This window comes from Girardinichthys multiradiatus, chromosome 2 (genome assembly GCF_021462225.1).
Source record: "Girardinichthys multiradiatus isolate DD_20200921_A chromosome 2, DD_fGirMul_XY1, whole genome shotgun sequence".
NCBI classification, from domain to species: domain Eukaryota; kingdom Metazoa; phylum Chordata; class Actinopteri; order Cyprinodontiformes; family Goodeidae; genus Girardinichthys; species Girardinichthys multiradiatus.
The window spans coordinates 23811579-23825016 of record NC_061795.1 but is presented as its reverse complement, the minus strand read 5'-3'; the positions used below and the strand labels follow the sequence as shown (position 1 = coordinate 23825016).

The 13438-nt window shown below is 40.1% G+C and overlaps 1 protein-coding gene across 6 annotated transcripts in view; it reads right to left on the bottom strand.

Annotated features, from left to right (window-relative positions):
* kcnc1b (potassium voltage-gated channel, Shaw-related subfamily, member 1b) overlaps nt 1-13394 on the bottom strand; it is a 22721-nt gene extending 9327 nt beyond the window's left edge. For 3 of the 6 annotated variants that reach the window (XM_047387288.1, XM_047387296.1, XM_047387280.1), the window contains exons 1-3: nt 11922-13392; nt 6202-7117; nt 4668-4841 (exon numbers count right to left, since the gene is read on the bottom strand). In XM_047387288.1, coding sequence (XP_047243244.1) covers nt 4668-4841; nt 6202-7117; nt 11922-12479 — 1648 coding nt within the window. In that variant the 5' untranslated portion in view covers nt 12480-13392. Of the gene's footprint in view, nt 1-117; nt 3720-4667; nt 4842-6201; nt 7118-11921 lie in introns of those variants that run through there. The other 3 variants (XM_047387262.1, XM_047387270.1, XM_047387304.1) reach the window with 3 other exon arrangements.
* Between the last annotated feature and the right edge of the window lie 44 nt (nt 13395-13438).

Sequence of the window (13438 nt, the reverse complement as noted above, 5' to 3'; positions counted from 1 at the left end):
TCTCTTTACACAGAGGGTCAGAGCGTCAAACCGCAGATGAAAACCTTAGCAGTAAAGCAAGTGGGAAAGGAAAGATGTATGTATGCATGTGCTGCTGAATAAAAAACAAAGTCTTAATGCTTGTTGTGTATAAAATTTATTTCATGCAAGGAATTGTATTGACATATTTTATTTGAATGCTTTTCTTTTGCATAAATGTAAAATACATGCATTTACCTTTCCCCAAGTAGACCCACATCATACAACCCTCCCTGCATTTGAATTGCATGACCATAAAATTCACCTGCATCTCTTCACATCAAATCTACACAATATTTTTTTTAAGCATAGAACGTTCATTAATTACCACAAGAGACATGACTTGAAATGTGAAACACTGCTCAATTCAGAATAAAAAACAAAACTTGGATGAATTCTAATAATAACCATATCTTCTACTACTTACAGAAATAAACATTACTGATTGGTCTACATAGAATTTAATAAAGTGCCCTGAAAAGACTTGTGCATAAATGTCGGGACTGTATTTGACGTTTCGGTAGACATACACACAGCAGGATTCATTGTGATATCTGATCATAACTTGAGACATTCTGGCTCTGTAGAGTTGCTTGGCCTCCTTTTATTTTTGTGCTTTAATAAACAACCAGAGATGAGCACACAATCATTTTATCATTTTCTTTATCTGTTTTTCAGCTTGTCTTTCTGCTTGGAGCTAAAGGTTAAATTCCAATATCATTGACGTGTAACAACAACAACCAAAGAGGACACTGATGGGATTAAGAGAATGAGGGAGGGGCCAAAAATGTCCATTTATGGAAAAAAAGTGGTGTAATGATGCTACACTGGGAACACTTGTTTAATAAGGTGACAATTTCATACTTTCGCTCTGCCTTACTTGGAATGAAGGCACCATTGCTTTACAGGCACATCTTAATAAATACTTCTCAGTAATTAAGTTCAAACGTGAAACACGTGTACATATTAATGACACAAAATTATATCCTTCAAGCTTTTATTTCGGTTAATTTTGATCAAATATGGCTTACAGCCAATGAAACCATAAAATGAAGTTTCTATCTCAAATAAAACCAATAAAAATAATTTTTATAACAACCTGCTGAAGTGTGTATTTCATGTACTGAACAGTAAACCCACTCCAGCATCAATGCAATGTGGCATGGAGGTGATTCTGCTGAGGTAATAAAGAAGCCCATGTTACATCGGCAATGTTGGGCTGGGTGCCTCTCATCTTCCTCTTGAAATATGCTATAGATTCTGTTTGGCCTGTGGGCCAGTTGTGGTTGACAAAACGATTTTGTGTGGCCAGCGACCAATGAGAGTAAAATTGGGGCTCGCCAACACAGGCACTTGATGTAGATGGACACTGTTTAAAATTTAGGGAAATGTTTTGACTGACCTAAATTCTTTATTTAAAAAAAGGTGCAGACTAAAAAAATCCTTCTTAAGATGATTTTTTTCTATTAACAATGCTTTTTTGATTTTTCTTTTTCGTATTCAAATAAATAGGACCACAAAAACAGACCCGGCCCTACCCATTAACTAAACTTAGCCAAATACAGCAAACAGTGACCCATATTCCATTTTTATTGCTGGGAATAGACTAAACACTTCTTTTTAGTCAAATGTGTAGGATCATTTTTATGTTTTGGGTCTGAACTGTTTAATTCATTGCTGAGCAGGTAAAATAACCCAGAAATTACAATAAACCTTATTAATGCATTTTTAATAAAAAAAAAATATGAATTTTTGTGGCCCACAAGTACTTTCAACTTGTTAATTTTGGCCTGCATTGCAACAAGTTTGCTCTGTGGGGTTTAGATCAGATGAATTTGCTGGCAGATCTAGCACAGCAGGAGCCAAGTCCTGCTAGAAAAATTTAATCCACATCTCCATAAAGGTTGTCACCTCATCTCTATTTCAGAGCTGGCTTAACAGGAGCATTGCAGCAGTTGTAGCCTATGCCTTGGATACATTTATGTGGTGGCTCTTGAAGCTCTGACTTTAGCTACAGACTACACCTTGCAAAAACATCAGTATGGACATTGAATCACAATCCTCTCAAGCCTGTAAATATCATTTTTGCATGTAACCTACATGTTTTCCTTTCACTCAACCTGTCTGTAATGTACTTCCTTCTTTGAACAACCAGCTTGTTTAGTAGACCTATGATGGCTTACCTAGTCTAACATGTCTGTCTTCTGTCAGCACTCTTTCCCATAATTGTGGAGAACACAACATGGCTCATGTCTCAATTTTTCTTTTTTTTTATTGGTCTTATTTATAGAAATAAATGCTTGAAATATATCGCTCTGGATGTAATTCTTCAAAATAATATTAGTTTCACTTTTTGGTTGCAGTTACTAAAATAAATACCTCTTTAATTTATTGAGGTGCACCTGTATATCTCATGAGTCCTGCATAAGTTCAAGCAGCACAGCAGTAACAGAAGTTGCAGAAGAGTATTTACAGAGTTTAAAAACCCTAAACTACCAGTAAATACTGTCATATAAAAAGGATTTATGCTCTCAACAGGATTTGTTGTCTTTGTGACAAATATGTTTAAGTTAGATCATTTTGTGTTAGTCGGAGACCCCGTTCAAATGATAACAAGGAAAATAAATGTAGAAAGTTGGGGAAAGGCAAAGAATGGCGGCTACATAGAAATCTCTGCTATGACTGAGTCTCATGTAAAGCTGTCTTGAAATGCATAAGAATGACAAAGCTTAGGAAGCTTTTAAATTCTTTTTTTTTTCTTACAGGTACTGCATTACAATTAGCTTCTGGTTGAACATGATTTATCATGCAGTTCATGCAAATTAACAGTTCTGTTGACATTAAATGTATTCACCACTGGCATCAAAATAATTGTCATAATCTCCATATTGCATTGGGCATTGTGAACTCTGTGTTCAAATATATATATATATGTTTTTTTATTGGCCACTCAGTTAACATGGAATCTTGTCTGGATTGCACTTCAGCATGAAAACGTCTCTACTTTGCAACACACAAAGCACTTGACAGTTGCCTTAACAGCTTTTGGATATGTTTCAAAGCAATGAGTTAATTTCCAGCATACTATCAGCAGGGGTTATATCTCATGAAAAAAATGTTTTTACAAAATTCTACAAAAAAAAGTAAATGAGATCAAACTTATTAGCAGAAGAGTATGAGAGATCAAAAGCAACAGAGCAACAGGCAATGATGTCAACACAGGAAAAAAAGAGGAGTTAGCCTGCAGTAGAACAGTGCTTCGTCTGCAGCTGAGGTGACCCATGCAGAGTGGCATGTGCCAATGTTGTCTACTCTAGGATATGATGACACACCCAAGTAGATCACTTGGGAAGCTTACGTTTAAGCACAATTAAGATACATTGTTCCAGGGAAAAGAAAAAACAAAAACAAACAGAAATTAGAAGAAAACAAAAGCATAAACGAAGGCAAGTGTCAAAGCAAAGTCTGACAGGAGAGATAAGAAGGAGGATTGTGGACTGGCCTTCCAATGGCATTGTGTCTGCTACTCAACCATGCTACATAATGGATGGGATGGGAGAATGTGAGTGCTGCATTAGACAGGGTGGGCTGCAGGGCAGGGCGGACACTGAGGACACTCCAGAGGCATCCCCGCTCATGCCAGACATGCTGTTAAGGCTCCAAGGCTTTTCATAACCTTCAGTTGGAAAACAGAGAACGTTCTGAGTACACTGCAGCACTGGATCCATGACAGAAGGTTTTCTTTTTTTACTGTTTTTTGGTATTCGTCACTGCTTACACTGCACCTGTTGCTTTTTTGTTTTTGTCTCCGAAGAAACAGGTCAACACAGACTTAAGACAAATCCTTATTCTCCATGCATTGAGTGCATCAGGAGTACAACAGCATGCACCGGGTGGTACTGGAATGGTTTGGAGTAGAACACTGTAACAAGACAACTTAGAACAGTAGGCACTGCGGACAGGAACTCTATACTCGGCTACAGGCAGACTTTCACTCTGTGTGCCAGTTACTGCACACCACTACCTTACATCACCTTCAAAAGGAATGTTTTGAACTTTTTATCATTTAAAATAGGATTTAAACTGGTTTTAAGGTGTAATAATAATTCTTTTCGTGTTGTGCTCCTTCACCATACTGATAGCACCCATCAGCAAGACACTTCATGCACCGTTATGGTCAAGAGGAATGTTCTTGTAAGTCAGAATCCCACATTTTACTTATCATTAAAACACACAAACATACACAATACACATGTAGCACGGAAAATACTTTCCTAGGCTTATAAGACAACACATTCTAGATCATATAAATCTCAAAAATAGCTTTCTTACTAGAAAATAAATAGGGGTATTATGCATGGTATAAAAAATATATCTTATGTAGATGTGAATTATCCTTGACGTTTGTGGTGATTGTGCTTTTGTGTTTTGGTGGGTTGGAATTGTGTGCAATATCCAGCAGGACTATTGAGGAAAAGTGAGTGATTTTTTTATTTTTTTTTATGGGATGAGGTTTTTTGTGTGTGTATATTTGGAGGTATGTGTATGTTTGTGGTAAAAGCTGATGCAAAAAAGGAGCGTGTCATGTGTATGGCCTACAGAGTGTCAGTGTCTCGGGGGGGCCTGTGATTGGCTGTTACTGTACGTACCCCTCCTCACTCTGCCCCCCGTGTGGTTGGGTTGTTCAGCCGTGGTGACCAAGAAGCAGGGCCGCTCTCTCTCACTGGGGCTGAAGATCTCCTCCGGAGATATGGCCTGGTCTATGTGCGGGCAGTCTTCGTTGGCCAGTGCTGCGTTAGCCGCTTCACCATTCAGCTTGGAATCTTGAAATATTGAACAAAATTTTAAAAACGGAAAGAAAATTAAGTTTTTCATTCAGTCTTTTGTTTTATTGTTAAGAACAACATTGTTTTTGATATGACTTACTTAAAGTCCACATAGGAATTACCCTGTAAAATAATGGTGTCAGTATCCAATACGTTGCAAACATGTTCATACTGCTTGAGCTTTTCCACATTAACGGTGCATTCCATTTGTACTCGGAAGTTGGAATTTTCAGCCTCCGAGTTGGAAATTTCAACTGGAACACCCCCGAATGTTGGAATTATGAGTCGGAAAGTCAGGGCAACACGACCATACCCAACTTCCCAATTCAAGATGGCTGCTACTCGCATCAACAGCAGTAAAATTTTCTTATTTTGTCTGTTTTTAGCAGTTTCTTGTTATTTTTATTATTATATCAAAATACAGCGTAGAACAATGTTATTGTCGTTGTTGTTGTTGTAACAGAGTTATGTAAGAGCAATGAAGAATACAAGGGTCCATGTTTTTTCTGACTTTCGGACAAGCAGGAAACTGGAAACTCAGGGATTTCCCTTCAGAGATTGCTTCACTTTGACCTCCCAGTTCCATGTTCCGAAGGAAATGGATTGCAACATAAGTTAGATTAAAACCTTCAGCCACCTTTAGTGGTATTTTTGGTGATAGACCAACACAAACTGGCACATGATTAGCAACTGTTTTTCTCAATTTCCTTTAAGATTTAAAATTAAAAAAGTGCAACATCACTGTGTACTCATTAACTTTGACCAGCTTTTGACAAACTTTCCAATTTTTATTGGAAAATCTAATTGAAAACCATAACCTTTTCTCCACTTTTCAATGACTTTGTGTTTTTCTATCTAACCAAATAAAATACACAAAAGTTTGTGGTTGTAACATGACAAAATGTGAAAAAGTCCAAGACTTCTAAAACATTTGTAAAGCACAGCAGCTGATATATGATGTTTACCTTTAGCTCCTATTGTAATACTCCTCTGGCAAAGAGCAATATATGTTGTTCCGGCTTCTACTAATGGCTGTACTTTACATTGCAACTACATCTTCTCAGTCTTAAGAGACACAAGGAATGAGTCACTGCATTAGGAAGTGCAAAATCAATAGCAAGAATACTCAGGGTCTCTTTTCTTCTATTAAAAGTCAAATGTGCTTTTTATTTCATGCTGCATTTCATTGATTGTTTTCAGAACTGTTTTTCTTTTTTCATCTCGTGTCTGAGTCAGCAGCAGATTGAAGTATGGGATCAGACAGCAAATCTGCTGAATAGTGATATGGCTATCTCAGTTGGACAAAAAAACTTCAACAACAGTACATCAGAATTTGTGTTTTGTGCTTCTTGCTTACCTTGAAATTTGATCTCAAACACATCGTCATGGGCTATAGGGCTTGGATGCTGGGAGCTTATGCTTGACTTACAGTAGTTAGGAGAGCCTGGTTGGGGTGCTCTGGGGATATGCCTGTTTTTTTTCTTTGGTAGTTTCTGTTTAGCCATTGCCAGGGAGTAGTACATTCCAAAGTTGTTGACAATTACTGGTACGGGCATGGCGATGGTCAGCACACCTGCCAGGGCGCACAGGGCTCCAACTAGCATACCAAAGGTCGTCTGAGGGTACATGTCTCCATATCCGAGGGTCGTCATCGTCACCACCGCCCACCAGAATCCTATTGGGATATTTTTGAAATGAGTATGCTCACTGCTTCTTGGGTCGTTGGGGTCAGCTCCAATGCGCTCTGCGTAGTAGATCATGGTGGCAAAGATGAGGACACCCAGAGCGAGGAAGATAATGAGGAGGAGGAACTCGTTGGTGCTGGCCCTCAGAGTGTGACCCAGCACACGCAACCCAACGAAGTGACGGGTTAGCTTGAAGATACGCAGGATCCGCACAAAGCGGACCACTCTCAGGAATCCCAGCACGTCTTTTGCTGCCTTGGAGGAGAGCCCGCTGAGGCTCACCTCCAGGTAGAAGGGCAGGATGGCCACAAAGTCGATTATGTTGAGCGCGTTCCGAATGAAGTCACATTTGTTCGGGCAGAAAGTTATTCGCATCAGAAATTCAAAAGTGAACCACACAACGCAAACGCCCTCGATGTAGGTGAGGTAGGCCGCCGTCTCTGTCTCCTGGTACATGCTCACCACCGTTTCATTGTCCATGACCTCTGTCTCGGTACGGTTCACAATTGGATTGAAGGCTTCGTGGGTCTCCAGACAGAAGGTGGTGATGGACACCAGAATGAAGAAGAGAGAGGCCAGAGCGATCCACTGAGAAGGGAGAAAAGAAAGAAGGGAGAGGAGGGTGGAGAGGAGGACAGAGAGGAGAATTAGTACAGTAACACATGCAGGGTAATCAAGCTTTATTGCCTTAGCAACCATTTTCAGCAGGACACAATGCAGCTCAATCTATCATATTAAAAATAACATCTGGCTTGACTATGACACTGGCCCAGTGTTAACACTGTCTTTCCTAATAAAGGGGATGATCGATACGAACTTGCTCTTCCTCCTCTGGTTTTTGCTGAATCTGACAAGGCCATGACATTTTCATGAGTGTCCTATATACAGACTTAAAAACAGCCTGCAACGGCCAGAGCAGCAGTAACAAGTGGGACTTTTTTGTTAAACCTCTTTGCTAAATTTAGTACGGACTCTTCCCTTCAAAGTAGGTCTTCTGTACACAAGCTCACACTGTCCTGAGGGTCAGCTCCTGGGAATCCATGGGAGCTGGGAGAAACCCATAATTCACCTAATGGGTAAAGAGTACATCAGCCTTCATTATGCATTGATTAGATTTTCAGATTTCATCACATTTAGGTTGTTAAAGTTCTGTTACATGCAACATGAGAGTAACAGAGGATCTCTCTAGGGTATTGAGTGCAGGGCTTTCGTCATGGTGTCTTCCTCGTGTTTTCTCCCTCCCATCATGCTGTGCTGGTTTACAGCAGGTGTTGGTAAATTCTTTACTTCATAATTTCATATATTTGCAGTTTTCATTGTTTTATACCCAACTTTTTTGCTGAAGAAATAGAGCTGTCTGCTGCAAGACATTTTGTACTATCCATGCATCGGTTTTAACCTCCTTTGGGGACATTTCATACCTGTTTTGATTTCAGATAATTTTCCGTATTCTCCTAATAGTCTACTGTAAGGAAATGGGGTTAGGTGATTTCCATAAATAATATCTACCTGCAGGAGTTCACTTAGATTTATATTGGTTTCATCAAGAATCATAATATATCACAAATATTTTTAAAGAGTCAACTTATCCAAACCGGGATCAGAACCAAACTAATTTGGACATACAGTTGCACCCAAAATTATTCAACACCAACAGCAGTAAACAATTACAAGCAGTGTGTAGAGGAATCAAGATGGATTCAGTCAAGTATCAGGAAATCCTGGGAGAAAATCTCATCCTATCTGTAAAAAAGTGGAAGCTTTGGTGTCAGTGGAACTTCAAAAGGACACTGATCCTAAGCATGCCTCAGAGTCCACCAAGGCTTGGATCCTCCAGTATCTTCTAGGATACTGGAGCAGTGACCATCATAGTTGCTTGACTTACTGAAAATCTCTGTTGGGTTTTGAAAAAGGCAGTTGCAGCACAGAAACCCAGGAACATTAATGAAGAGGGGGCCTTTGTCTATGAAGAGTGAGCTAAGATTTCGGAATGTTGCCAGAATATGGAGTCAAACTTTGAATCATGTTTACAGCAGGTCATAATAGCAAAAGGCTGCTCTACTAGGTGCCAAAGACGCTTTTCATGAAGAGGTTGAATCATTTAAAAACTGCAGTATTTAATAAAAATTACATTTTGTGTTGAATTTAGTGAAGCCACTTACATTTACATTGTTCTTGCTTGATTTGTTTATTGCAAACAGTTGCTAGTTCGTACAGTTTGCCAATAACCCAAAACTACAGTGGAGATTGAATATTATTAGGTGCAACCTTAGGGTACTAAACAAAGTTTGCAGAACATAACATAAATAAATTAAGTTATATGTAGGATTGGAGCTGTTTTATTACTATTTATCTCCATGTAATTTGTCGAAAATACTTAAATGCAGAGAGAAATAAGGTGACAATTAATGGTTTGAGTACATGGGTGGGATACTGAAGTAGGAAGGGACTAAGTGGCAAATACAAGGTATAAAATGGGTGTTTTGTTTTGGTGTTTACTATACTATTAAAGCAGGAATAAGCATCTTTGTCTTAAATGAGTGGACAGGAAAAACAGGAAGAGAATGATTAGTATCCCATCATTTGCAAAAGTGGGATCAATGGCAGATTGTTCGTATGTTAAAATGCATAAAGTGAAGCTTTGTAGTACCTCTTAAACTAATGCATGATGTTGTTAAGTAACGTGAAGAAATAATGAATGACTTTAGGGAAGGTGGATGTTGAATAAAAAATGGGCAGGTCTGGGCAAGCATTCTGCTGTTTACTCTACTGAGCGAAGCAAACAATGCCTTCCCTGGCAGTAGCATCCATTCACAGTTAGGCAGACCCACAGCACAAGATGGAAAACAGGCCCTCATTATAACATTCTCATCACCAACAATTCATTGCACTGTGCTGAGGAAATCACTACTGCTCATGAATGCCTGTTTCCCTTCCAAATGCTAGAAAAATGGCTCAAGGGGACACTATGTTTTGACACCAGATGACTGAGTCATGTCAACAACAGGCCTGTGCACATATAAGAGTTTATAAAGCCAACTTTGAAAATGATTGTGGAATATTGTAATAGTTAAACGATTGGAAGAATAAAATGCAAAATGACACAAGTATGTCATGGCAATTTGTTCAGTTTAATTCAATTCAGTCTTTATAGTGTCAGTTCAAAACAAATGTCATCTCAAGAAACTTTACTAGAAAAACTGGTCCAATTCATCCATTTGAAAATAAGTACATGATCAGGTCAATCTAGTACAGTCCTAAAGTCATAAAGAGATTCAAATTCAGTCACATACAGTACAACATAATTAAGTCAAATTCAGTTTATGATGCTAGTATCTAAGACAAGCTCAGGTAACTGAATTAAATCATGGACTTTGTAGCTTTTGCAGCTTTTCTTGATGTGATCAAAGGTGATTTTTTGTGTTCAAGCTCCGAAGCAATAAAAAGTGTTAGTGTTTTCTCTGATTGCATAATGCTGTTTTGTCCACCCCCTCTACACAGTATTCCATAATAAGTCAGATGTAACAACTCTTGCTCAGTCTTTAAACTAGCTTGTGTTTTAGCTGAATCTCTTCAGATGCTGAAATTTACCATAACAGTGACATTATTTTACAGCTCAAATTACCTAAAGACTGCATCAGTCTATAAGTTTCAGTATCATAAAGCTTGCTTTTTCTGATAAGCTGCTTTCAGTTTGTCTGCAAATGCCTCCAAACACACAGCCTGCTGAACATCCCACCATCCAAACAATGAAACAAATGCTGCATCTTATCTGGCCTCCCTCTGAATTATGCGTCTGTGACAGTAAGGAAGAGTGCAGTCAGTGGAAAAACAAAAGATTTTTTTCCTTGTTGCTAATTCTCGCTATTGCTGAAAAAAAAAAACAGGTCTACTATGCAGTGACAAGGGCTTTGATCCACTGAGAATAGAGTCCGTAATTAACTCTGAAGCTCACATCTAATTAATCTTCTTGCCAGTTTTGGTGCCGCTCTGTCAATCTTTGGTCTGCTTTTGTCATGCCTATTGTTCAATGTAGGACATGTGTAAATTTAGTGGGATTTTTGCATCCAGGGATTTTTGTCTCCTCCATGAAAAAGATTAAATAGGCTGTAAATAGTACATAGTTAGGTTACACTGCTGTGTCCAATGCTTAAGGATCAGAACCTATCAATATACACATGGTTTAAAGCAGCTTGACTGTTTACACCAATCAGGTTGGTACAGCTGTTCAAACAGCATACAGCACAGCGGCCCTTTGTAGGGGCTCTGTGGCCCTTCTAAAGCAACTAAAAATGAATCAGAATGTGGGTTGTCAATTCACTTTCACCAAGGTGGGGCATTATGCCCAAATGGAAAAGTGCCCATGACAAAGACTCATAATGATACCTGAAACAGCCACCTCATTTTTGTTTGGAGATCTGCCACAAACACGCTGCTGGTGCCAAAGAGCTGGTGTCCTCAGGTGCAGCTGACCTATTTAACTGGAGATCCTTCTGCCCTGGAAATAACAAGCTAAAGACCTGTTGGAGCCCTAGTGAGCTTCTGTATCTTTCTGCTGGAGGAGAATGGAAGCTATTTACATCAAAATCGTTTTTCTGTACAAGTTTGTATATTGTTTGTTTTTGTTTTTTTCTCTGCCCTGTCTTTGTGCTCTCATCGACCTGCTATGGAAACCCCAGGGAGCACAAAGCAAGGTCATAAAAAGCCTCCTGAACTCATCAGTCTCTGTTGTACCATCACACGAGCAAAGGCAAATTAACAAGTGTTGTTTATACAGTTCTGACTGGTTCTGTCAAGAACAGGGACACCTTCACAGAGTTTTCAAAGAAGTAGCAAGAGGAACTATAACAGATTTTTAATTTGGGCTTAATAAGTTTTATTATCCTGTTTTCATATGCAAGTAGGGGCCAGGAGTGATGGATTTAAAAGTGGCATGCTGTAAAAACAAGTGGAATGTTATGAAGGTAAAAATAAAATCAGCATAAAATTAATAAATTAATGGCTAAATGCGATTGACTGATTGATTGATTGATTGATTGATTGATTGATTGATTGATTGATTTTTCTCTTCTTTTTTTGAATCAATGATAATCTTGGGATGGCACAACAAAGCCAAAAGCCAGAACAGAATTTCAGGAGTTTTGTTATGCTAACATCAAATGTGGGAGGGTGGAAAGATGTTCCAGGAATAAGTAATAGGTATTTAAAAGTGGCTTTGGAAGTTGTAATAATAATACAAGCTTAAATAATGAAGCTCATTAACTCTTATTCTCCTATCGGAAAGTCAAAAATAATTATGCATGTCAAGACTGTCTAGCTTATTACAATCCACTTCAGATTGCACTAGAACAAAAATATAATGCTAAAAAAGAAAAAGAAGAAAAACACTCACCCTTGCATATTTTGAAGAGTATGGATCCTCAAACAGAGCCCAGACCCGTTTCTGCCAGCGGCTCCACAGGCTGCCACTCCTCACATCAGGTGAGTATCCCTGCGCCAGCCTTCTTGTCATCTCATCATCATCCTCATGATCAGGCTCTGGCTCCGGATCCTCGCTCCCCAGGTCTAACAGACCCCCTCCTCCGAAACTATCAAGGGCCTCCTCTGCCTCCCGGTGCTGTCGATAGGTCATCCAGCAGCATGGCTCCACGTCTGTTTCATCGATGCCCCAAAAGGCCAGCTCCTCCTCATAAAGCGGCCCGCAGACGTCTGCCGGGCAGTGCAGTTTACCTGTCCTGTAGTAATTAAGGATGTGCGCAAAAACACCCGGGTGGCGGTCGAAGAAGAACTCCTCAATCTTTGCGTCATAGTCGAAGTGGTTCGGCGCATCAGGCTCGGCAAGCCAGGACAAACGCGTGCCAGGTAGGGTGCGCAAGGTGCTGCGGTATGTCTGATGTCTGATCCCTCCCACGTTTATCACAATGCGATCCTTGTCGTCGCTCAGGCCCATTGCGTCCCTTAGGCATTTCTCCAATAAGTTCCCCTCATCGCAAAGGTCAGTCTAGGCGTATCTTTATAACAGCGCACAATTACGCACAAAGGCAACCAGTCGCCAATTAGGAAGAAATCAGGGATGTTTGACATGCATTCCGTCTATCTGGTATTCTTCACCAGCGCCTAACATTCACCTGCTGAATTTTAAACTGTCACCAATGCCACGATCTGCTGACGGTATAGAATCGACATCCAAAATGAGTTCAGCCAATGGGATCACATTAGAAAATGGTAGATCCGAGATGTTCACATATAAGAACACAAAAGGCAGTTTCCAGCCCAGTTCTTTGGGTCCAGCAGGTCGCCTGTTGTTCGTGACACAGCAAGGTGACTGCGGTGGTGCTGAGCGGACAGCGCCTGATGGAGACTCACTGGCTGCCTACAGACTCACCTCCTTCACGCTCAGCTCAGCCCTCTCCCTCTCCGCGCTCTTTGGACGACGCCACCGCTACACACAGAAGCTCTTTGTCTCAGCAGATAAGATCAGACCATAGACTTCTCCGCTGTCATTAATGCGTGATCAGGATGAAAAATATGCCAAATCAGATTAAAGGGAAAGTGATCCTCTTCTGGGATCTGCTACCAGACCAAATAAGGAGAATCGAAGATGAAGAGGCCGATCAGCCTCCTCAAAAAACCGCCCAAACTGCCTGTTATTCACTCTCTGCTCCTGTTTCAAACCAGATTGAGCATGCCCAGTGGAGTAGCCTGCGTTTACAGCCTGTTAAAGCACACCCTCTCCTCTCAATTAAAGATATTTAAATTGTCATATGGCTGCTCACTTTTCCTAATCTGTCTCACTTAACCTTGTGGTCGGCGACCAGCTACCACAGGGAAGCACCGTCCTCCTGCGCAGCTGTCTGCTGAAAGGTGTGACTGGAGCCACGAACGCGCAGGTGCGCCTCTGACACCACA